Source organism: Ischnura elegans, chromosome 2 (assembly GCF_921293095.1).
Source record: "Ischnura elegans chromosome 2, ioIscEleg1.1, whole genome shotgun sequence".
In the NCBI taxonomy this organism is placed as follows: domain Eukaryota; kingdom Metazoa; phylum Arthropoda; class Insecta; order Odonata; family Coenagrionidae; genus Ischnura; species Ischnura elegans.
Genome location: NC_060247.1, coordinates 6280610 through 6304978, shown reverse-complemented (window position 1 = coordinate 6304978; position 24369 = coordinate 6280610). Strand labels below are relative to the sequence as shown.

General features: G+C 39.4%; 1 protein-coding gene across 1 annotated transcript in view; it reads right to left on the bottom strand.

Moving 5' to 3' along the window:
• Positions 1-3094: 3094 nt before the first annotated feature.
• LOC124173956 (tyrosine-protein kinase Dnt-like) overlaps positions 3095-24369 on the bottom strand; it is a 465002-nt gene continuing 443727 nt past the window's right edge. Inside the window, exons 7-13 of the mRNA XM_046553120.1 lie at positions 20680-21067; positions 9810-10116; positions 9137-9296; positions 8468-8626; positions 7309-7468; positions 6738-6874; positions 3095-4921 (exon numbers count right to left, since the gene is read on the bottom strand). Of these exons, the coding sequence (XP_046409076.1) occupies positions 4810-4921; positions 6738-6874; positions 7309-7468; positions 8468-8626; positions 9137-9296; positions 9810-10116; positions 20680-21067 (1423 nt within the window). The 3' untranslated portion in view covers positions 3095-4809. The remainder of the gene's footprint in view (positions 4922-6737; positions 6875-7308; positions 7469-8467; positions 8627-9136; positions 9297-9809; positions 10117-20679; positions 21068-24369) is intronic.

Here is a 24369-nt window from a genome sequence, read left to right as displayed (position 1 = left end):
TCACAGCAAAAAACAGAGTAATTCAAGTTATTGAGCTGTCCCTCAGTAACTTGAGTAAAGACTCAAGGTCGAGATTTTTTGGCTCCTTATAAAGACTGATAGGTCGGTTTATATGAGTAGGGGAAACACGGCTACGAACAGAATACTCAGCTTTGAGGCACACGATAAAAAATTTAAGCATTTACAAGTGAAATGCATGTCCTTGAAAACGGTGCATGAGTACAGTTTTAAATGTTCTAGTGTTTACGGTGCTGAAATACTATTCTAAAGTTCCATGATCGATTCCCGTCTGTCGTATTTTTTCACAATTTCCTTATTTTTTTTAGCATAAGCCTGCTATTCCGAATTATTTTCATGACTTTCACTGAAAATTTTAATTATCTGCGAGGAAATATTTTTGTACACGTCGTCGTTGTGACGTCTGATGTTATCCCATTTTTTCACACGGAAGCTTCCTTTGAGTTATTTTATTTTCTTATCGCAACACGATGCATTTCTAAGATGGAAATGTATTTTGTTTCTTTTTCTGTCGCAATATGATACTGTGGACTCATTCCGAGTTTTCGAATCGGATTTCGTTATTAGTTGAACTTTTAACACCCTGCAGAGTAGGAAAAACATAACCGGAAGAGCAATGTTCTTTGACGATTAAAACAAATAATTCTCTTGATGGAAAAATAACAATTTACCATCAAGACGCGTCTATGGAGGCTCTTATTAAATGAATGACCGCTCGCTGAAAAGATGGTCGACAGTCCCAAACTTCGAAAGAAGAACCCATTCCCTCCCTGATTCGCTCTCTCCGGATTTCAAAGGTTCTATTCTAAGGATTCGAAAACTAGGCTTGAATTGCAAGAGTCCACAATGCCGTATGGCAATACATAAGGAATCCAATTTGTATCTTAAAAATTATCTTAAAACAACATTTGCTTCGCGTTGCGACAAGGAAGTAAAATAATTCAAAGAAGATTTTGTGAGAAAAAAGGGAAAAAATTACATGCCGCACAAAAAAATCCTCGCACAGAAAAATGAGAATAATTCAGTAAAAATGTTGAAAAAAATTGTGAAGAGGAGGCTTCCATGATAGAAAAAGTGGAAAGAAAATATGAAAAACCAGTCATGTAGACGAGACTCGATCTTTGAGCCTCAACGTAGGAGTCGAACACCGTAGCCACTGGAGCACGGCAATTATTTTCATGTGGAATTCTGAAAGGAATTCAAAGCAAAAAACATTGACACCTACCAATCCTTGCGCCACTGGTGACTTAAGTGAAGTGCGCTTTATTGCACGGAGACCAGTTTCATATAAACGTGGCAACTGCTCAGTAGTGAAGCCCTCTATATTGATAAAAACTCTAAGGTCGCCTTAATGATTTTCAAACTTTCGCGTCATAATATTCGGGCACTACTTTCTTTTTTATGTTATCAGCGAAATAACTTTTGATACCCGAATTTACGTGCTAAAGAAAATCTTTTCAAGTACCCTCTACATCTAACTCTATTAGTGATTAGGTACATAATGCAAGACGAACGTAACAATAACGGGAATGCATTAAAAATATTGTCTAGTTTTAAGCATCTGTATGCACGTAAAGCAATAAAAATGAAATAAGAGAAAGAAATGAATGAAATAAGATCAACTCACCTTCCTAAACTGGTTTCGAGTGTTGGGACGCCGACAAAACTCCAAACGCCTCTCGTCAGCTTCACTTCGACGATGAATACTCCTTAAGTGTTGAAGAAGACACTCCACTTGTAATATCCACCGAATCACTGATTGATGCAAAGTTACTTAAAAAAAGGTGCATTGAAGTACCAAATCAATCCCAAGTACTCGACCGCAAGTTAATCCGTGGAAATGTATTATTTCGAATACTCAAGTATCAGAACTCTTAGGATGCTTCCCTTAAACTCACGGAATCACTCTAAAACGTCGATAAACGCAAATATCCCGCTGATCCTCGACGTCTTGTCGGACAGTGGCTGTTAGGAAGAAAACACTGCGTTACTTCGCGCTGCGCAAAAATAGCTGAGGCTTCAAACGTCACGAAATCGACACCAAGTCCTAGAACCTCCCGACCGCAACTGACTGACAAGCAAGTGATACGCAAAGCATTAGAGAAATATCCCCTCGTGTCAAACAGTCAAACAGACTCGCGCGTCACCAGAATTACTGCTATTCAACTGGAGTGTAATCCAAGGGTGGAAAGCCAACCAAACGGCTGAGACGCGTTCCTCGAGCTACTCGCCCCAACGCAATGCCATGCTTATCGCAGGGATACCGCGCACTCGATCAGGGTGATGACCGGTTGACTGAGCGCCCGTCATGGCTGAATGAATCAGGCAAACTCTGCCGTAGAGAAGCGAATGCATTATTTTTTCTTCGCCAGTAAGTATATCATCCACAGTGATGCCAACGGAGTATCTAGTCTCAATGAAAATCGTATCCGGTGGCGGCTCGTGAGTCAAATACAGTGGGGGGCACACTCTAGGGGTCAAAATTTTTTGATATTTTGTGTATTTTAGTGAGTTTTTAAGGCAATCTAGAGACCATTATGACTCACTAATAACAAAACAATCAGTAACACTAAAACACTATTAATCGCTAACTCGATTAACTCAACTACAACCAGGCCTATTTACTTTAAAACAATTTGCACATAATAAGTCAACTGGTCATCAAAACGAGGTATTCTGCAACACTACAACACCAAAATTATACGGCCGCCGGGCGGCGCGGCGATGTCAACTCAGTAGATACGTCGCTCTGCGCATGCTCGGGCGGCGTCCCAAGACTTCCATAAGGCACAAGCTTAGACGCGTCATAGCACCAGCAGCCCCCACCACTACCACTCTTCATATAACTGCACGTTTATGGATTGGAACGTTCTGGCCAGTGCCCAGCACATGAATTATTCTTCGTTTGGAAGAGTGATTGCATTGCATTTCCTGCTACCCTGTCTTCTGTATTTTTACTATACCTTCCTATTATTCTAAACGAAAAAACTTTTTGCATAATACAAGAGTTGTTAAAAATTAATGAAATGGTATTTTTATACGTTAAGGAAATATTTTAGGAATTATAACTCGGAACTACAAAGTTTCAGCATGTTTTATTAACACTATTTATTTTGGGTGACTTTTTAGTTACAAAAGAAAATAATACCACTCTTTCATTTCATTACTTCAATCCAGTACCAAACCTTGCCGTTCGTGCAACTTTCTGACCAGAGTCCTGGAATGTGTCTGCCAAGTTCACTTCTTTTCTGTACATCAATAAGCAAATTCTACGAAGACCTTTCTATAAGCATAGCTCCTCCTATCTTGGCATAAAAAGTCAATATGCTCTATGGAACGGAATCAATTTATAGTATTATTCTTCGAGCAACAAATAACATGTGGCATTTATAAAACCTTTCAGGAAAGGAATTATAGAACTCTAATACTTCACGAGATACTTTAATGGACTAGAATTGAAAGGTAGTTTGGTTATCCTCTCAAAATTTTCCTCATTCAATTAAATAATATTTGATCTCTTTACAGATTCCATCAAGAATATACATATATGTGGGTAGTGTCTCTTCACACGTCTTATCTTTGGTTTACTTTGATTCAAGAATTCATTACTTCTTACCATGCTATCGCCGCATGAACCAAGAAAATATACACAAAAATTACAATTAACATTGGAGCTTCAAAGCATGTGGGCATATGTCTTTCTATAGAGCAAGCTTACTAGGGCAAGGAAACTCTGAGGGAAGACTTTAAGATGAGACTTTGTTTGACACTGAGAGAAGAAAATTTTAGTGAAGGGTGATAGAATGTGGACACCAACAGACAACCTAAAATTCAAAGTTTCCTTCTTTTGCTAGACTTCAATTCAACAACACACCCTGTTTTTCCACTCAAAAGACTGTAAACTTCCTGGTTAAAAGCAACACAACAGCCACCTCATTATCACCTCTCAAAGTGCTCTCAATAATCACACAACACGTCTATAATATAAACAAATGTGTAACATCAATTATCATGCCTCCCAATGACAAAAAACATCTAGTTTCATCTTTTTTCTCTTAAAAAAATAGAAACAGCTTAGGAAAATTCCACTTTACAGTATGGTCAATAGACCTTGACCATTTACAATATTTATCAAGTATGAAGGTAGACTACTGTTTCCAAATTTGGCTGGCTTGAAAGTCCATAAAAAGTCTTTAATTCTTTCCACATGTATGGAATATTCTAATATTAATATCATTAATTTCTCTATTCTAACAGAGACTTTATATTTATTGAAAACTTTCCTTAATTCTACCATAGAAATTTCACTTTTTAAGGGTGTCGCACAAAATTTCATTAACATATAGACATCACGATCACACAGTAATTGCCTCCACTTTACAAATCATTTAAATTTGCTTACACATCATGAGACAAATATAATTTCCAACTCTATTTCTGTTAATCTTACCATCAATTCCTGTAAACTTTGTCTTTTTGGGCATGTAATTTTTAGTATGTAATTTATGTTACGATTTGCTGCTTGCCATAAAAGCAATATTAGTAAAATCTCCATCTTATCTCCGTTCCTACCGTCTTGTATCTGCAACTAGTAAAAATCCTGAGGAGCATACCCAGTATGCAATCATAGCAAAATATTCTTGAATGCAAAATTTTGTATTCAAGCACAATATTAAGCACCACTTTCAAAACTAACCATTTTTAACCAGTTGTTCGAATGTTATAAACTCTGGTTCAAATTAGAATGCCTATTCAGACAAAAAAGTTCGCATTGGTTTTCTTCCTGAAAAATTATATATATCTCCCGAGTGCTGTGTAGAAGTCTTGAAGGCAAGTAAGGAGCTGCACGACAGATGGCCGCTCTTCCGGAGAGGATACCCAACAGCAAGCCATAACAGCAAACCTAAAAAGAGAGTAAACCATTGCAACAGTTAAGAAAAAGGCAGCAAGGGATTCCGGATGGAATTGATTAGGGGAGTTCATTTGGGAAGGGAAATTCACCTTGCAAGATTGTTTGGATCTTAGGGTTGGGGTGAGTGGAGGTTGCGATGCAGGATGTATGAGTGGAGGACTGGGGTGCGGGCCTTGGGGGAGACCCAGGGGTGAGTTGACATGTTGCGAGGGCTGCACCCTCAGAGACATAAGACAAGGGGAGCAGTGTTCGTCGTGGCATCAGCCGAGAAGCATCTATTCTGTGATGTCAATCATTTTTATTTGTTAATACAGTCCACTGAGTATCTTTACGCGCTTTTTATTTAATTGAAGTTACCACCCTTGGACAAGTCGGTTTGATGACGTGTATTTAGTATCGAACAAAGATACAAAATAATGGAAGGGTATATCTACGTCAAGGCTGGACAAAATACAGGCCGAAGAGTATTTGAAGTACAAAGTACCGCTCCAAATATATTTGAAAGACAAAATACCTTTGACTTGGGTATCTGAAAAACAAACTACAAAATGATATTTTAAATTACTTTTAAAACACAAAATACAGTTGTACGACAACCAAGAAATCTTAATAAAATATAACCTGCCCAGGCACGTTATGGATAGTACCAAACATGAAGAAAACAATTCTAACGAAAGCGAGGTGATCTCTGACGTATAATGTTACAGAAGCGTTATCAAAGCTACTTCGAAAGCATTTTACAAATGTATTTTTTATTTTTGCATGAGAAAATACCAAAAATCTGTAATTGAATTACAAATTACAATATACAATTAGGTCGTGTATTTGAAATACCAGACACAAATTACAAATATATTTCAAATACATAATTTAAAATACTTGTTTTTGAAATACTGCCCAGCCCTGATCTACATCTACCTCTGTAATCATTTCTAGAATTGCAAACCTTTTGGCATACCTCATTCATGCATTGCTAACTCACCGTGCCGGAAATCTGGCTGGAGCAGGTGCGGGAGAGTCGATCCTTAACTTCGCCATAGGATTGTCATAATCACACACTCAGAGTACTCTAGGCTAGTTAATTCAGTGTGAACCCCCCTAGGCCACCTCGTGTTTGGAGGATTTCATTTATTAGGTGACAAAAGCCTTCTGCTGGGATTCTAACTCGAGACTCATCGGTCACCAGCCAAGGGCTCCACCCCATTGCTCTACGACATTTCTTTCACCCCCTGGCCAACGCCTTGCGATAAAGATAATGTCAATGCAAATTTTCACCCTCTCCATCCAAATTCAAAGACTATAACTCAAACGGAAATAACTGGTTAATCCGCAGCCAACAGTTCTTTTTTCCACCTTGTGCATCATGCATTTTATTCAACCATGCAATTTCAGTACATTGACCTATCTAAATTACGATGTCCCGAGTTCTACTATGTGTCTATTCCTATTGGTTTAAAAACGCGTTTGTAACCAAATCATGCGTACAGCTTGAACATGGAGTGCTGAGCATACTAACTTACATTGCTTGACAAGGGCCATTTTTATTTTAAAGATGAAAAATGAATACGGAATGAAACTATGGAGACATTTAGCCTATAGTAACATTAAATTTTTATCTAACTTTTAGCCCAAGCTTTTTTTCATCATCTAACTTGTATTTATGGATAATACTATAAATTGTAATGTAAATTAAGATACATCAACATGATTCATGATAGCAATACAGTGTTAGGATTTTGATTATTTTTATACTTAGCACAAACTTAAAAAATAGAAGATAGTACAATGTTTCTTGCATCATACTCACAGCTCATCTGGACAGTTTTGGGGTTGTGCCAAGCGATAACCATCCCTTATGAAAGCAGCCATTTCAAATGGATCCACCTCGGAGTAAGGTTGTTGGGCGAGAGTAGTCAGCTCCCACAGAAGCACTCCAAAGGCCCACTGAAAAGGAAAAAATGGTGTTTTGTGAAGATTTTACGCATATTTTTAAATACTGAAAATTTAAGCATAGCGATTGATGAGACGAAAATTAAATGTTTTGTGACTATGAATGCCTGGACACTCAAGATATGCAAATAGAGGTACTGTCGAGCACATACTTATAGTATGCAATGGTAACTAGGCATTTTTTCTACCTCAGATTTCGGTTTAGTAAATGGATGAATTATTTTGCTTTCATCTTGATATCATCTTCATGAAAAATTACTTTAAATTTATCATCAGTGACACTAAGTTTTAATCAGGGATCAACATCTTAGCTAGATATGAAGAAAGGGAAATAAGAAAAAAATAGTTTGCAAGAAAGATGGTATCAAATAATAATAATGCACCAACCCTTTACTGCATTGGTTTAATACTAATATAAATTTACTTACTGTATCTGATGCTGCAGAAAACCGCTTATTGACTAGGCTCTCTGGTGCTAGCCATTTAATAGGCCTATTTTCATTATCACCAAGGCAATGATAGTCAGCAGGGAATAGATCCCTAGACAATGCACTATCAGTAACTCGCACACGAAGGTCAGAATCGACACTGTAGAAGTCAAGGAAATAAATTATGGATCAAAAAGAGGTTTATGTTACATTTCAATTCCTATACACTATTCACTCATAAATAATTTCATTCAATCTTCTTGAGGTGGAGCAAATATGAAGAGATTGTTAAAATTTAGGGATGGTCGGATCGGATACCTCGGATCCAAATATCCGCGGATATTGCCCTTCTTCGGATACATCGGATCTAAAGTCACGGAAGACATCAGATCTGGATCCGAAATTTTGAATAATAGCTTCAGTGAATGTAACGCGAAATTAGGGTGGAAAGAGTTCCGATTCTCTTTTCGAATGAGCCGTCGCATGCGATTCTTATCTTACTCATGAACCGTTATGTTTGGAAGCTCTCGCAGAGGTTACGTAGGAGAATTTCAGCCGTGGAGAATAAAAATAGCAAAATACGACAGCCACATAGTATGACTCTTCCCAAGAGATTGAACAATCATCGGGGGATTCTCTGCAACAGGAATTGGAAAATGCATTTGGATCCAAAAATATCCGATCCGAAAGATCCGGCTCCGAAAATCAAGATCCGATCCGAATCCGATTCCGATAAAAATCCAGGATCCGTATACATCGCTATTAAAATTATTTTTACGTGGAAGAAATTTCTACTGCTGATCTAAATTATAGAATTAACACCCAGGAAAGGGTGTCAACAAAATCACAAAGTATCGAAATTACATCGGTCTTTTTTAGCTTGGTTCCAATCCGATCCAAAATAAATTAGAACAAAAATAACTTTCTTCAGTGCTCAAGAATTTTAGGTATAAAAATCAGTAGCTTAGATTCCCATAATGAGGTCACCATAACGTGATCTATCAATGGTTCACCACCCTCTGTCATACCTTTATTTTCAACGTAAAAATATTATTTTTAACCTTAGGCTCAATGTTTTCCAAAATGTTAAATATGCCATTTACTTCTTTGAAATATGCACTCTAATCAAATTACAAAAATATAAACCCAATATACTTACACGCAATTCCTTGTAGCTATGTCACGATGACATATCCTATGTCTATGAAGAAAGAGAAGTGCTAGAGCAACCTGTACTCCCATGCCTACAATATCACGGGTCATCAACGTGACAGATTCCGCCTCTTCCCCTGCCCTGAGTCGACATCGCTGAAGGAACCTTTAAAATCAATCATAATATAATATACACTCGTGGCAAGTCATGTACGAATATAAAATGCACCGTATAAAACAGTAAAATATAGCTAAGATAAATCAGCAACTGAATGAATTTCTGAACGATTATAATCAGAGTTACAAAGTTGATTTCCAAAAAAATGTGTAATGATATAATTATGTTGAAAAACATCTTTGAAACGAATGCGTCAAATGGAAAAGCATTTTAAATCAACATCAATATGGATTATATACGTGGATTAAGATGAGGTGCCACAGATATTGTGCCAATACAAAGTTATAAAATTAAATCTATATTATACCCTGCGAGGAGTTCAAGAAGACCTCAGATGAATACATCAGTGGAAAAAGTTGAATCACCCATTTTGTAAAAAAATACTCATAACATTACCCAATTTGCTAAATGTAAGCTAATATTCTCGATGATTTCCCAGCATAGATGTATACTGGAGAGGATATATGTGGCATTTTTACCATATAGGTTATCATATACCTTTTGAGGTTTCCTCTGGATGCATAAGGATAGGCCAAAAGGGGAGGCCTTCCCGGGGGAAGGGCCACAGCCAGCACAGGAAGGAGGTGCCTATGAGACAAACCCCACAGCATTGTTCCTTCCGATATTAAAAGGGATGTTTGCAAAGCAGATGCAGCCTCTGAAACAGTGAGCAAACGTCCATGATTAGAAAATTAAGAAGAAAAACAAAATTCCCAAAAATAAAGAAAATTCCCTGTGCCAACCCCTTTTATTTTCCCATAAATATTCAATTCTCTACCTAAGGCCGCTCAAAGAAGCATGAAAAGTGCAAATTGTGACATTGAGACACATTTTGAGGAAAATTAATAACCTGAATTGATTAAAAATGTATTTAATTAGCTAGATAATCTAACACTATTATATCACTACATATCAATCAATGCATTCCATCCGCTAATCTTAATTCTGATTGGGCACCCAGGTTGACTCCATCTTCGGTAAATCCGCGTCCGTCCTACTCTGCTTTTAGTGCCGTGAAGGCAAAGGATGCTGGTTACTTCATGTGCCAACCTTCCAAGTTCTCACCGACCCGATCCCATAGGTTAAATGGGACTCGTGGGTGTCTACATATTATTGAAAACGATAATTTATTTAACCATGCATGCTGTTTGTGACTACATATAATACTCGCCCGTGACCGTTTTGACGAATACGTCTTCTTCGTCGGCCTCCACGTCCGTGGTGGTTGATCCGCCCCCGTAAGAGCGGTACCCTCCCCTTCCTCCGGCCGACCCCCTCCGCCCCCCGCTGCTTCCCTGGCTCCCCCCACCCCCGCCGCTGCTCTTGGGCCGGTAGGGCACGAATACGCCCCGGTAGAGGCGGCCAAACGTGCCCTCGTGCAGCAGCGTGCGCGGACGAACGCTCGTGCTCGGCACCGTCAGATGGCGCAGCCGCTCCGACGGGTCTCCGGCACGGGGGTCGACCAGGGTGCTGCTGGCCTGTTCCCAACAGTAGAAGAGGAGTCAAGATTTTTAACAAAATTTATGTTTATTTGTAGAAATTATTTCAAGCTTGTACATTTTTAGGTGATACAGATATATAGGTACACATGCGGAAGCGGGCGGTCGCGTGGCGTAATTTATACGCCAAGGGTGTTGAGTTTCTCATGCCGGTGTAAAAAATTATCACAATAGATAGTGCTTTAAATACTCACGCTATATACAGTTTAAATGACATTGTAAGGATACAAGAGGCCACTCAAGAGCAAAGCACGAAGTACAGGGCTGGTCGCGTGGCGTTCTTTGTATGCCAAGGGTGTCGGTTCCTCTTGCCAGTCTAAAAATAAATTAGCAACAATACTTCGAGCTTTGAAAACTCGCACTATAGGCAAGTACATTGTAAGAGTACACGAGGCCATTCTATTACAGAGTTTCTCAAACGTACAATTTTGAAATCCTTGGTATTCGAAGATTGGAGTACTTTGTACGACAGCGCGCCCACTCGACGGTTAACCTTGGATACTTGATGCCGGCAGGAAACAAAATTAATGATGATTCTTACGTCGAAAACGTACTATTTTTAGACTACATAAACTTTGAGTCAAGCTCTCCGATCGGCCCTAAGTTTGCTCCGTTGCCCGATATATTTCGTACTCCAGCAGGCATAGTATTCGATGACATGGGTTGTTCAGAGCATCCGGCAATAGGGCGCTTGGCCCAAAGTTTTTGTAGTTTGAAAATCGTTTTCGACCAAAATTTCATCGATAATTTGGGTTCCTCCTGGCATCAGCTATTCTGGGTTAAAATTTAGTGACATAATTTTTCTCTACCCTACATATCCAAGCATAGCTTTCATCCAAATTCGTTCATAATTAAGAATTAGCCATCAATTTTAAACAGTGAAACTGACTTTTCGAAACAATACCCTCTAAAGATTTTATGGTACAAGTGTGTTTAGGGGTAGTTGGATACGAAAGGGTTTTGATACTTCGTATTTCCGAATGATAATGGTAGCACTTGGATCTTCCTATCAATTTCTCTAACAATAAGAGTAATTAATTGCTAAAGGCAGTGTAATGAAAAGGAACCGTTACCGAGGAATTAAGTACTTTTAAGTTTCTCGCTGTATACTTATACATTAAAACGTAGGCTGCACCCGAATACATTAAATAACAACAACTTAACTTTGCTTAAGTTGACCTATATCGTGCGCCATTTGTTTCAATGCGGTGAAGAAATAAAATTGTTTTTCGTTACACAACTTGCTAATGTTTCACAAGAGGACAGGTTTTGGTAAAAAGAATTGAAAAAAGGTCGATTATCCTTGAAGTGCATATCTCATAAGCTACCCATTCCACTCTGCCTCAATCTAAGGGGCGCCACCCATTGGTCGAAAGTTCAAATGCCCAGATGATTTAAATCATTGGTGGCAACTGGCAATTCGCATTGGTATTGCAAGACATTATTTACTATTCTGGAACATTTCGTCGACAATTTCTCTTTCACAGACTTCCAAATGAAGAGCCTGAAGTGAGGATGTTGACAGGGTCGAAAAAATACCATCATCTGAAAAACAAACTTGCGCAGCACGCCTATTCATCTGTTTCCTCCCCTTACACCTCTTGCGTCGCTTTATGTTTCCACCGTTAAATGGTCGGAACTTTTTGACCACTCCCTTACTTATCTAGATTTCACGAAAAACTAGAACGCCTATACACACTAATTTTTTCGAAGTGAATTTCCAATTTTAACGTTTTTATGCGGGGTTTTGTACATGAAACGTCCGCATGACATAGAGATAATTTGAATCATCGACACGTCTTTCATATTTTTAAATAACATTAGTAAGATCATAGTGGTATTTGACAATTTCCCTCTACGTTCGTGGTTCTAAATCCATGCTCAGACAATTCTCCTTTTCAGACCTGCAAATAAATAGTCATGACGCGGGATGTTGATTGGGAAGGGAAAGTGCCATTGACGGCATCTGAAGAGGAAATTTGGCGCCCAACTCGCCCTTAACTGTTTCCAATCACTACACCATTCGGTTCGTTTCGTGTTTCCATGGAAATTCGCCGCCACGGGGATAGAAGACACAAATAAATCCCTCCTCCCGAGAGTACAATTGAAGAGTTAACCGTTGTCTTCTTTTTTCTACGCTCTCTTCCCATTGGATGGAGGATTCGGAATTGCGAGAGGGAGCAGAACGAACGGCAGGAGGGGATGGCATTTGAAAGGAGGAAAATGATTCCTTTTCATCCCTGACGCATTCCGACCAATCACTGCCAACACGGGTTCGTCCTCTCCTGCTTCATCCGACTTTTTTTCAACGCATTTTCCTTTCGTAGCATGCGCCCACACTTTTTTTTATCATGCTGGATATGAGGATGAAATAAGTAGTTTTTAGGGTGTATAGATTTATCTCGATAAGATTTTATGCTTTCACAGCGAACTATCATCGTGAATCATAATCCAATTTCCCTTGATGGATAACGCTTACCAATTGTCTTTCAGCATATTTGCAGAGATTTAAATCAACATCCCAACATTTATACTTTTATGGGATATAAATCTCCTATAACCTAACATCATAACTAAAATATTTCGATTATACCTACCGAAAATATTTCGATTAATTCTTCATGTATCCCTCAGTTAACTTTTTTTAAAGCCTTCTTTATTTTCTTGGATGTTCGTAATTCGTACATTCTTTATTTGCAAGTTTTGCAGTATCTGCTAAACTAATATTTCCTCCATCTTCCTATTTATTTGCCACACCGTGAAAGCCTACAAAAGGAATGTACAAAAGGAACTAATTTTTCCAATAATTATGTCCAGTAAGTGACTGCGATAAACCGATAATCTATGCACGAATATTTTTCATGCTAAACGAGAATAGTAAATTAAGGTTATTATTTGTTTATTTTTCACTGTAGCGTAGATTGAAATTATATCTTAATCGATTTCTACATCAATTTTTTGTGTTACTGGTTTCATGAACCACAGTGGATATGGCTCTAGATTTTTTCCATCCCTACACAGTATTGGCCCAGCACCCATGCGCCCAAATTCCTCACTCTCTTAATTCACGGTGGAACCGCAGCAGTCATCTTCCTATCTTTCGCCGTCTTTTGTTCGTTCCAGCGCCATCTCGGAACAGGATGCGGGCGACGAATTTGCTACCGCACGATTCATTCATTCATCAGGGCATTCACCCCCAGCCCCAATTCCTAGGGTGTTCTTCTGCCCCCTTCTTTCAACCCCCTTATCCTCCACACGCATTCGTAAGCAAGCGAAGCTCTCCCAATTCAGATTTCCTTCTCCCGCTCGAATTTCCTTCGAATCGCATTCCAATTTCGTCTCTCGCCGCGAATGGGAATCGCCCATCCATGTATTCATTCGTTCATTTGACCGTGTTTTCTCGCACCCTCGTTCAACGCCTCACAACCACGGCTGTCGAAATCCGATATCTCGGGGGAAACATTACACATGCAAATGATGGAATCCAATCGATTCATTTGAAAAGTTTCGGCGAAAAAGCATCTAAGCCTAAAGGGCATGAGTTCCAGCACACTTTTTAAGATTTATCTGTATCTGACATTGACTTTCAGCTTTTTTATAAATTGTCTTGGACATAATATCAATTTAACTGCCTTATTTCATAAATCAATTCCATGTTTACGCACTGATAGGCGTTCAAACACTAAAAACATATTTCTTAAATGATAGTTTGGAAACTGCATTAGTTCGAGGTGAGCTCTATCTCGCCTTTCCTAACCAACTTTTAGGTAGAATCAGTCGGAGAGAGAATACCCAGGGATGAACGAAAATTATCATTTATTCTCCACGAAAATTCACTTTTACGGGAAGCCATGTTGAACAGATTCTATGATGGAGAAACTCCCGCATTTTTTAGGGTTCCCATCTCCGCTTTCAATTGGCTCCATTCTTCCCGACCGCAGCTTCCATTTTATTTCGCCGTTTTGGGACGGTGTTCCCGAGTACCGCAGAAAAGGAAAAGAATGCCGGGAGAAGGAAAAAAGGCCGGAGAGAAGTTCTGATCATTTGAGGGAGCTTTTCTCCTCAAAACTGTATGAGAATATCTTATGCATCCGTAAAAAATAAGTGCGTCCCACAACGAGTGCTTCAATGACGACATTCGCATGAGCACCGCTCGCTTCTTTTCCGAGAGAAAGCGTCGCATCTGCTGCCCTAAATTAACTCCCATGAATGGAAAGCGAAAAGTTCCTTCATTCGTAATGAAACTCTTTCCCATTTATTCCATCGCAATTCCCTTTTTTCATTTACATACTCTTAAAAGTTTTACATAATTTTGAAAAATTCAGTAATAAAAGCATATTCTTATTCCGCCCTATCGCTATCGATTATTAATGGGGTCCGGCTGACTTGGTGGATAGAGCATTGGCGTCCCATCCCGTAGATTCGGGTTCAAATCCGGGCGGTGGCAGAGATTTTACAGAAACTGCCTTATCCGTACTTAACTATTACCTGCTAGACACTTCACAACACGTCACTCAACTGCGGTCTCTTTTTTTCCTCGGCACCTTCAGTGAAAAGAGCACGAAATCCACCTTTTTGGGTTTGTATCTAACCTTGGTAACTTTTTAAGGGTATAGCAAAATCGAAACAATGGTCGGTGTTAATACATTTGTAGTTAGGAATGTTCAAAATGAATTTTATTTCTCTATATCGCGGAAAAAGTGAAGCCGGAAATCTTAAAAAGTTTCTAAAGGCCTGGTTACACGATGCATGCATACGTACGTGTTAATGTATAAATGTACACGAAAATGCGCCGTGTAACCACCCAACTTGTACGAATGCACGAACAGAAAATAGAACTTGTTCTAATTTGATTCATGCATTCGCACATGTTCCATTCCGGCTATCAAAATTGTTCACGTCTTCACACATTAACTTGTGCGTGTTAATTTACCGTGTAGCAGGGACTGAAGTTTGTGTAAACGGGGCTTAAAACTCTCTCAAAAATCTTCGTCTCCACCTCCAGCTGCTCGTGCATATATTCCTCCACTCTAACGCGTCAATCCCTCCGTGACCCACTCAAATTCACTCGACTCACTCATTCTGACGGTGCCTTTCGAATCGAGGACTGCTGCCCACGGCTCGCTTCTTCACGCTCGCTACGGATGCTCTAATCGAATGTTCTCAATGGTTTTGCAATCTCAATCCTCCCTTCAAGGTCTCCGGCAGGGCCAAAACCTCGTCGATATCTGTTACACTCCAATTTCTCTCCATTTTCTGCTGCTACAGGTGAAGGAATAAAGTTAAAACCGCACCAAAGGACCCATTGAAATTACTAGGACGGGAAGTGACGGCGACTCCTTACCAAACTCAATGAATCGTTATTTTATCAAAGCATTCTCCATGGATTCTTTATCCGTGTCCTACTTAAAATAGTTTTCGATGGGAATGTTGGCGTCACAAGCTGAGAGCCACGAGGATTTTTTAAAGAGTTACCCATCCCTAATACGGCAATTCAAGAGTAGCAAACCGTCCGTCGACATTTTGTGGTTCCCTTGGTGCTATCCATCGTCGGCATAAGAGCACACTAATACCAATGTATCTCTCCACCCTTCCCTCCCTACCATTTTCTACAATAAAATGTGGCGAAAATAATAAAATAAGTCATTGCGTGCTTCCTCCGAGTACGATACCAAGTTTCGATGAATCGTAATTAATACCGATGCAAGCTACACCATAATAATTTATAATTTAAGTATTCACCGCTCGCAGAAGATAAACATGGAGCATTTTTCCACCCCCAGCCTATGTCTCTTCCCGACTTGGAGTTCTCACTTCGACTCACCTTAAACTCCACCCAATTTCATTCTATCTAAAAATCCTTTTTTTACCTACCCTCCCTCGCTCACACAATATTTCTCCTCGTACATCTGACAACCTTTACCACTGTTTTAAACACCCCTACCCTATTGAAATAAATATGTAAAAACAAAAGTATAGTACGAAGGAGAGAGTAAAGCCAAAGCGGTTCCAAAGTCCCACTGCATTCACTGGGACGGGACGTCAGTTCGACAGGTGGCGTGGGACAGTTTGATCCCTTTCTCCCCGTGAGATCGCCCGATTCCTCGCCTTTACTTCGGTGACGGCGGCGCTGTCGATGGATCGCGTCTCGAGCAGGCGGACGTGCTGAATGGCCGACGTGTATAACGGGATAAAAAAATTCACGCCGCCGCCCGCGCTGTCTGGGTCTCTAAAGCGAAAATCACACTTCCCGGGAGTCAATCGCTTCGTCTCGTCTCCTCGAACTCCGCTAGGTGGCAGCTGCCATTGTTAGAGGGCACACGAGAGAGGTCGATTACTATCACTGGCGTTGATGCTCTGAGGGAATTCCTCGAATCACGATCATCCTTGCGAGTCATATCTATCTCGAATATTCTTTATCGGAAAGCCAGCTGAGTGGCAGTGACCACAAAGGCATGACTTTTAGTGGCATCGTATTATTTCCGCAGAAGAATTTGTTAGGTGTACGCTTATAAAAGACTCTTCAATTAAACAATATATCTAGTAATCGTCCATCTATACGAATCAACACCCCGTTATCGATTCAGCCTTATGAAAACTAAGCCATTACGTTTCAGGAGGAACGGAAGTATGAGTAGCCAAAATACAGGGTAAAAGGATCGTATTTTTTAAATCAATGTTTATGTTTTTATCGTGTTAGGTAATTTTTCCAATTTATCATCTAGTCATTACGTACGCACGTCAGCATTTAATGTCATCATTTACTTTACCAACGCCATTTAGTAATTTAGATTGATATAATTTCTGCATCGAATTCAGATGGTTTCTTTTGCATCTCCCACGAGGAAATTTTCTTCTCCGTTGAAGCATTTCTCTATGTTGGAGTACCATCACTACTTAATACTTTGGATAAGCAGGTAAACGCCACTTGAAATTACAGTTTTGAGAAAAAGGAGAACTGGCGGAATAAAGGCATAATTAATTAGTTTTCGATTAGTAAATCAACACAGAATATACCTCGATACCCGCTACTAATTTTTCCAGCATCTTTGAAGCCATGGATTTGTTCCGCTAATCAAAGAACCTTATTATTTCTTGGAAAGACGAAGTCTAACGCCATTTCCAATTGACTCGCATATTTTAACCTACGGAATCTTAGAAATACCTGATTGTTAGCATATGCTCGCTGGTTTTCGGGCTATTTTATCCAGGAATGCTAAATGCAAAACATCTTGGAATGTAACGTTAGCCACTAATTCATGTTGCATCAAACTTAACGTTTATTTTTTATTTAAAAAGTTGACTACATAAAAAGGTAGAGCATCTTCTTAACAGAGTCAAAGTCAAAAGAGCTATCTTAGGCACCATAATTCGCTGGGACACCCTTAAAATTGATTGGCAAATCGGCTCTTGTAAATTACGGCTAGTTCATTTTTTTCTGCGTACAATCTACTTCAGACATCACCATTTTCATTCCCGCAAGGTAATATATCCCTATGTTCTTCTTCATAATAGCCAGTGATGCAGGAACGGCCTTCGGCCAAATTCAAAGCAACGTAGACACAGAGGAAAAAAGACGCAACCCGACAAGCACATGAAATTGCCAATTATGCAACGCGTGATGCGACCGCTGATTCCGCTGAGGTCCCTCCGCTGAGGTCCCTTTGAAAGGCAGGTTAGGCGACCTCGCCGCCTTATAAGCTATTCCGCAGCCTCTATTGTGATTACACCAGTAACAGATGGGCGATGGGTTTATCCCACAAATATACGCTCATAACTAGCAAACAACCTACTTCTGGGCACTCAAATTACTTAAGAGGACTTTTCAACGGTCGTATTCTTACTTTTTTCACGGCGTCTTAATGCTTTAAAATCTAGTTTATCATTTTGAAATTTTCAGAGTAGACCTTTTTCAGCAATTGCAAATACTACAAATAAAAACATTTCCGTGATAAAATACTATGATAAAATATTTACTTGAAGTGCAATTAACTGTCCACAAGGATCGACTCTATCGGGTCAGCAAAAATCAGGTCGAAAGCGATTTGATGAAAAAGTTTCAAATAAGCACCACGGACGAGAATTTTTCGTTCAATTTGAAAATTCAAGTTGTTCTCTCTCTTTCTTTTTGGTGTATATAAGGTTTATCGTTCTCAGGGAAAAACCTTGTCTTTTTCGGTGAGGGGTAGGTTGCTTCAAACTGATACTATATCTTGAATTGTTCGTTGAAGATAGTTCAAATCTTTGCATGCATTATCTTGTACCTCAAATTTTAGGTATACGATTATAGAGAAAAGTTTTAAGTGACATATTTTAGATTATATTATATATTATATTTACATTTGATTTCCTGGCATTTGTTGTTCATTGTTTATTTTACTCATATTCTGTAAGATGGAATCATCATTTTTAAGCGCGTAATCTGTTAACAAATACTGCCAGATTAAGTGCTATGTGCGGATTCACTACGTTCTCTCCCGTATGAGATATCACCACAAACGATGCTATCTCACCGCACAAGGTCGCTCTCCTTGAAAGCCCAATCGCTTCTAGTGGTTTTCTAATTACGTTATTACGTTTCGACTTCGATTGCAACTGATAACGTTGCATTTTAGTATCACTAACTAATGAGTAGCGACTGCTTTGCACTCGTTATTGTAATCCTTATTCACTTAAAATGACGATTCCTAATACTCGTAAGCCATCTAAGTAGCCGCTTAATTTTTATGCTGCTAGAAGAGGGCTGAAACAATTCTGCAGGGAGTTTATTTCTATCATTAGTCGTCCTGATGAGGCATGAGAACTTTTTACCTCGGTCCTTTGGGGCCGGCATTTTATCTTGCAATGGTGATCTTTCCTTAGTACCAAATTGCTCCGGTTTCCAATCTTACGCCGCAGTTCCCCTTATGCTTTTCCCCTGCAAGTGTGCAGAAGGGTGCGCAAAGTCTATTTATTTTCTTCTCCGTCCAAGTGATTACAATCCTAGTACTTGCAGCATTTTTGTGACACTCTCAGTCTTTATATGCTCCCCCAATACAAACCTTGCTGCCATTCTTTGTTAGAAGCCTTTTATTTGCCTTTATTTCTTAGGATATTGCGAGAATTTTGTACTCTATACTTTAGTTATGAAGTATCGGTACACATTTGAAAAGACGAAAAGGAAGAGATAGTTGTATAATGATTACTTTTCTAGCGCCTACAAATACTTGGGCGCATATCTCGTTCCCTCGCCCCGTCTTCAAAGGGACCTCGCCTCAGAAGTGTGAGAGCACTCACATTTTGACTGATTGGCGTGATTGGCCACCTCACGTATATGTACACGGGATGCGTCCATTTCAGCCTCTATTCCCCTTTCCCTATCATTCTTTCGTTGGCCCCAATACCACTCCTTTTTGAGTAAAGAGTGAAATTTAAGGATAATAGCTGCAGATGACACGGGGTCAATAATTACAAAGACGTAAGTATTGAGGAAGTCCATCGTTGCAAAACTATAACTAATATCTTACTAAACTATTATAACTTGGATTAAACATGAAATTTTAGTCATACTAACTGCTTGTATGTACAAAATCTTCAGTACAGATATTGCACAAGGTTCATCAAAAGCATTACAGTTAATGATAGGGATAGAAAATATTGCCTGTGTTCATAATTAATAATTGAAGCTGCAGGTCACAAAACTATGATTTGGCGCACTTTTCACATGCACATATTATAAATTGGAACTATAAGAACAGGAACACAATAAAAGTTTGGTCCTTTTGGGCCATTTGAGAAAAGTTGATTAACATTTTTAACATTTAAATATATCTATAATAGGAGAGAGAATTTTAAGAATATCAATGAATTCAGTGTCTTATGAAAATTTGTTGCTTGGAAATAAGCTAAAAATCATGCCTCTACAACAATTATATATGGTAAAATAGGAGGATTTATGTGATTTAAGCCACGCTTGTTTAGATAAAATGAGAAAAAAATAAAATACATATAAAACGCAAAAAAAAATATTTTTTTCGCAAAAAAGTTTCGGAGTATTTAGGTTGAGAGAAATATGGGACCATGGAAAAATTTTCATCAAACTCTGAGATCTTGGGGACCAATGTTCGCTGAATTGCGGTGGAATGACCCTTTTACATTTGTTTTTTTTTCAACGTAAAGTTTATGTCTATTCATATGCATATGTGTTTTTCTATTGTAATTAACCACCTAACTTCGGTAAAACCCAAGGTTCTTAGACTTACTCTAAGAACCTTGGGTAAAACCTTTTGATGTTGTCGCATCAAGTGGGGTCGAGGACAATTTGGCGCGGCCATCTCGGCGCGGGCCACCTTCGTCTTGGCGCGATAGTGGGAGCGCAGCTCTTGCGCCCTCTTTTCGGCGAAACACGATGGTAGATTGTAGGTTTATTTCGCACCGAAGTAGTTCGCGCCGAGATGGCCGCGCCAAGATGTTCCATTCCTCCAAAATTGCTAGTTTCAAGTAAAAAAAATGCATACAAAAGCGAAAAACTTACATTCTAAAGTATTTTATTAATGAACTCACCACAGAGACTTGTGATATCTGCGAGGAAGCATAATAGGAGACCCGCGATGCGCAGTGTGGCCTGGCGTACACGTGGTTGCTGGCACAGCTGCTCGCCCCCCCACCCACGCTCTGCCTCCCCCCCACCTCCTCCCCCTTGCTCCCCACACCACTCCCCCCTCCAACCACCGAAGTGGAGTAGTACGGCGAGGGTGGGGCCAGGGGCACCTTCTGGAAGCTGGCGATGGTGGCGTAGCTGCCGCTGCACACGCTCCCAGGGCCTCCGCCGTTGACGTAGGTGCCCACGGAAGAGGCGCGACCCACGGAGCCCAAGTTGCGCGCCGCCGAGTCCAGACGGATGAACACGTTGGGGTTGCTGCCGTAGGCGGCCGCCGTCGTGTAGCTGGTGCTTGACGACAAGGGCGGGAGAAGGGAGAGAGGCCCGGGCCGTTAGTCAAGCAGCGGAATAAGTGACAACATCAAATACATACCTACTACATGCAATTTAAAATTAGACACAACGGTGCTAAAAATCCAGCACATAATACTGTTTTTTTTATCATGAAGAGGGTGAATCACTGCCTATCGACCGGCATTTTTTTTTTTTCGTGATTTACAAAATTAATATAACTATGAAACCTACGCTACCGTTTGGATATTTAGGGAACATAAAGAACACCGATACCAATATATTCCTGATTCTCTGATTTCGACATTTTACTCCAGTATTTTCTGAGGTGCAAAATATTAATATGTAACATAAAGAATTGCAACTATGACGTATGTACGTATCAACATAATAAGGATACAAAGTTTCATGATGATATCGATAATTTAATAGGTAATTCAACGCTAAAATAAAAATACCTCCTATCGATAGAGAAAAATATGTCCTGTAAATCAGGAATTTGTGAAAATGAATTTCTGAGTCATGTGTCTTTTACGTATGAGTCATGTGACTGTAGGTGTGATAGTCTGTCTCTATACTTTGAAATATAGGTAATATTACTAATTGATGTTTTATATTCTGTTCAGGAATACTTTCTATTAGTTATCAACTCAATATTTTCACGCATCGGCCATTAAGCATTTCATACCGTCCTCAACTGTTTGAATGAAGGTATAATTAATATGGGGTGGTACGATATGTCATATCTAGAAAATAAAAAAAACACAGAATACAGATCTTACCCTTAAACTAAAATGCCATTATCAATACTAAAATATATTGAGGCCTTTTAACATCTCACATCTATATTCATTTATCTAGTTCAGCTAGGTCACCTGGTTCTGCACGATGTTCATTTATCCAGACAAAGAGGAAGATAAATGTGTAAATGAGTGATAAATTTCAAGGGTAAAATAACCAAAACAGATGCAAACACGATAGAAAATATATTGAATTTTTGATGATGATATAATATGACGGAGCCAATAAAATTATTATTCGTGACTCAAAAAAAAAAAACATTAAGAAACTGCTTTCATCAAAATAATGAAAAATATAGTGTTCAGCAAGTTTATTTATAAGCGCACCTACACCAAAGCTCATTTTGCATCCATAAACATACCATCCACCGTGTCAAACAAATAAGGAGTTTGGTGGAAATAAAATGACCCAATTTGTTGAGCGGAATAATTGGTCAGAATAATGTTTAGTCCAACAGGAAATGTATCTCGCTCCCTTCTGAAACTGTGCCAATTAACTCGTCCAGAGTTCCGGTTAAAGGCTGGTAATCGGGAAGCGCGCAGCTCAGAACGAATTCGGAGCTTCCGCGAAATGAACAGATGAAGAGCGTAGTACGCTTCAACTGCACTAGATAGCCAAACAAACCAAGTGCAAACGAGGAACAAGAGCTGTAGATGTTTGCCGAAAAGAAGGTTTCGAGCAATTTCGGCCGCTGTGTACTCATGAAGCCAGCTGACCTGGAACTTCGGCGAACCCGGCCAAGAGGCAAGGAAAGGAACGCGGGCTTCAATGTGATGCACACCTTGGTAAGTTGAAGTTAGAACTGTGAGGGAAGACAAACGGACGGAATGAAGGACAAGTGTCCTAGATGACTATATGGGGGGAGACGGGGACAAATTTACACAGAGTTAAGTTTTTCAGTTTTGCATTTTCTCTAAAAAATTCAAAAATTAAAAGTGCACTACCATACCAAGCAATCCTTTGCCTATCTTTTGATTAATTTAATATTAACCATGAAACGTCAGTAGTCTTAAGAAAAACACTAGATTTGTTTGAGAAAATTGGCTATAGTACATCCTCGGTAATTGAAGCTTCAATGAAAACAATTATAATGGTTTTTTTAAAGTTTAGTCTGTAAGATCCACGTTGCTGAGATTAGCCGGAGAAATGTTTAGTCAAGCAGAAAATGTATCTTGATCCTTTATAAAACAGTGCCAATTAACTTGTCAAGAGTTTCGAGTAATAGCTGGTAGTCAGACAGCGCGCAGCTCAATCGGAATTCGGAGCTTATATCAGTAACACCAGTAGTCCTTAAAAATTGCACTGGATATTTATAAAATACGTGTTTTGAAAATAGGTAATATTACATCCTCTTTAACTACTGCATTTATAGAAAAAAATGATAAAGGCCTTTTTATCGAAAATTTTAATTGCTTTACATTATTATACTTGTATCGGTTCCCTACAGATCACGATGATCTACGAAGCGGTGAATCGCTCGGCATGAGCTCATGACGTCAATAACGTATCTTCTTAAATACTTCAATTTTCCGCGGCAAATATTGATCGATAATTAGGCGGCATCGAATACTGTGAAACTGCGGGTCTCCTTATTTTTCGATCACTACCATAAACGAAAATAATTTGTGAGCGAGACCATTACTGCCTTGCAACGTGTTCAACATCTAAATCGACATGCCGCCCCGAGCACCGCCTCAATAAGCAAGTGGCGGAGGGTATTAGGACACCATCTTTCTACAAATAAAAGGAAATTCTCAAGCAAAGCATCCGTTAAAGTCTTTCATTGCAAGGGGAAAAACGAAATCCCATATCTCTCCCTTCGAAAAATATCTCTTAACTCATCGTTTCCGTCGGGCCTGGAAATATATAGGGGTTCTAATATGGCGTCCTCCGTGTCGCTCTATAATATATCCATTCACAATTGCTCAAGCAATCTAAGCGTAACGCGCAGCCTCAGAGTCTCCAGCGGCTCATAGCCTAATTCGTTCAATGATAGTGTAACGCTTTCTGTAGCAGTTTTTGACGAATTTATTAGGTTTCAAAATGTCGACCTCAATGAGGGAATCATAAAAATTAATCTTTTCTTTACTGATAGACTATTTCTTTTGAACCTGCATGAATGTAGGAGAAAATACCCACTAGAGCCGCAACCGGAAAAATTTTGGGTAAAAAAGGAAAATCGAAAGAATACCGGGAATGAAGAGCCACTGAAGTGGGTGGTAATGGTTTGATGTTGGCTCTGCTAACGGGACTAGATCAAGGGACTGGCTTCTGAAAGGAAGTGAAGAGAGAACGGGAAATGGAGTTAATGAAGAAACTTCTGAGAGCGTAATAAAAGCAGGGGCGATGATTCCCCGATATGCGCCGCAGCGGGAGAAGCTTCCTTTTATTCACCACCGCGCAATTCTCGCACCTATTCACGTCTCACCCAAACCTTAGTCCCAACCAAACGCAGATTCAAACCCCAAACTCTTAGTGACGGTTTTATAATGTCTGGATAA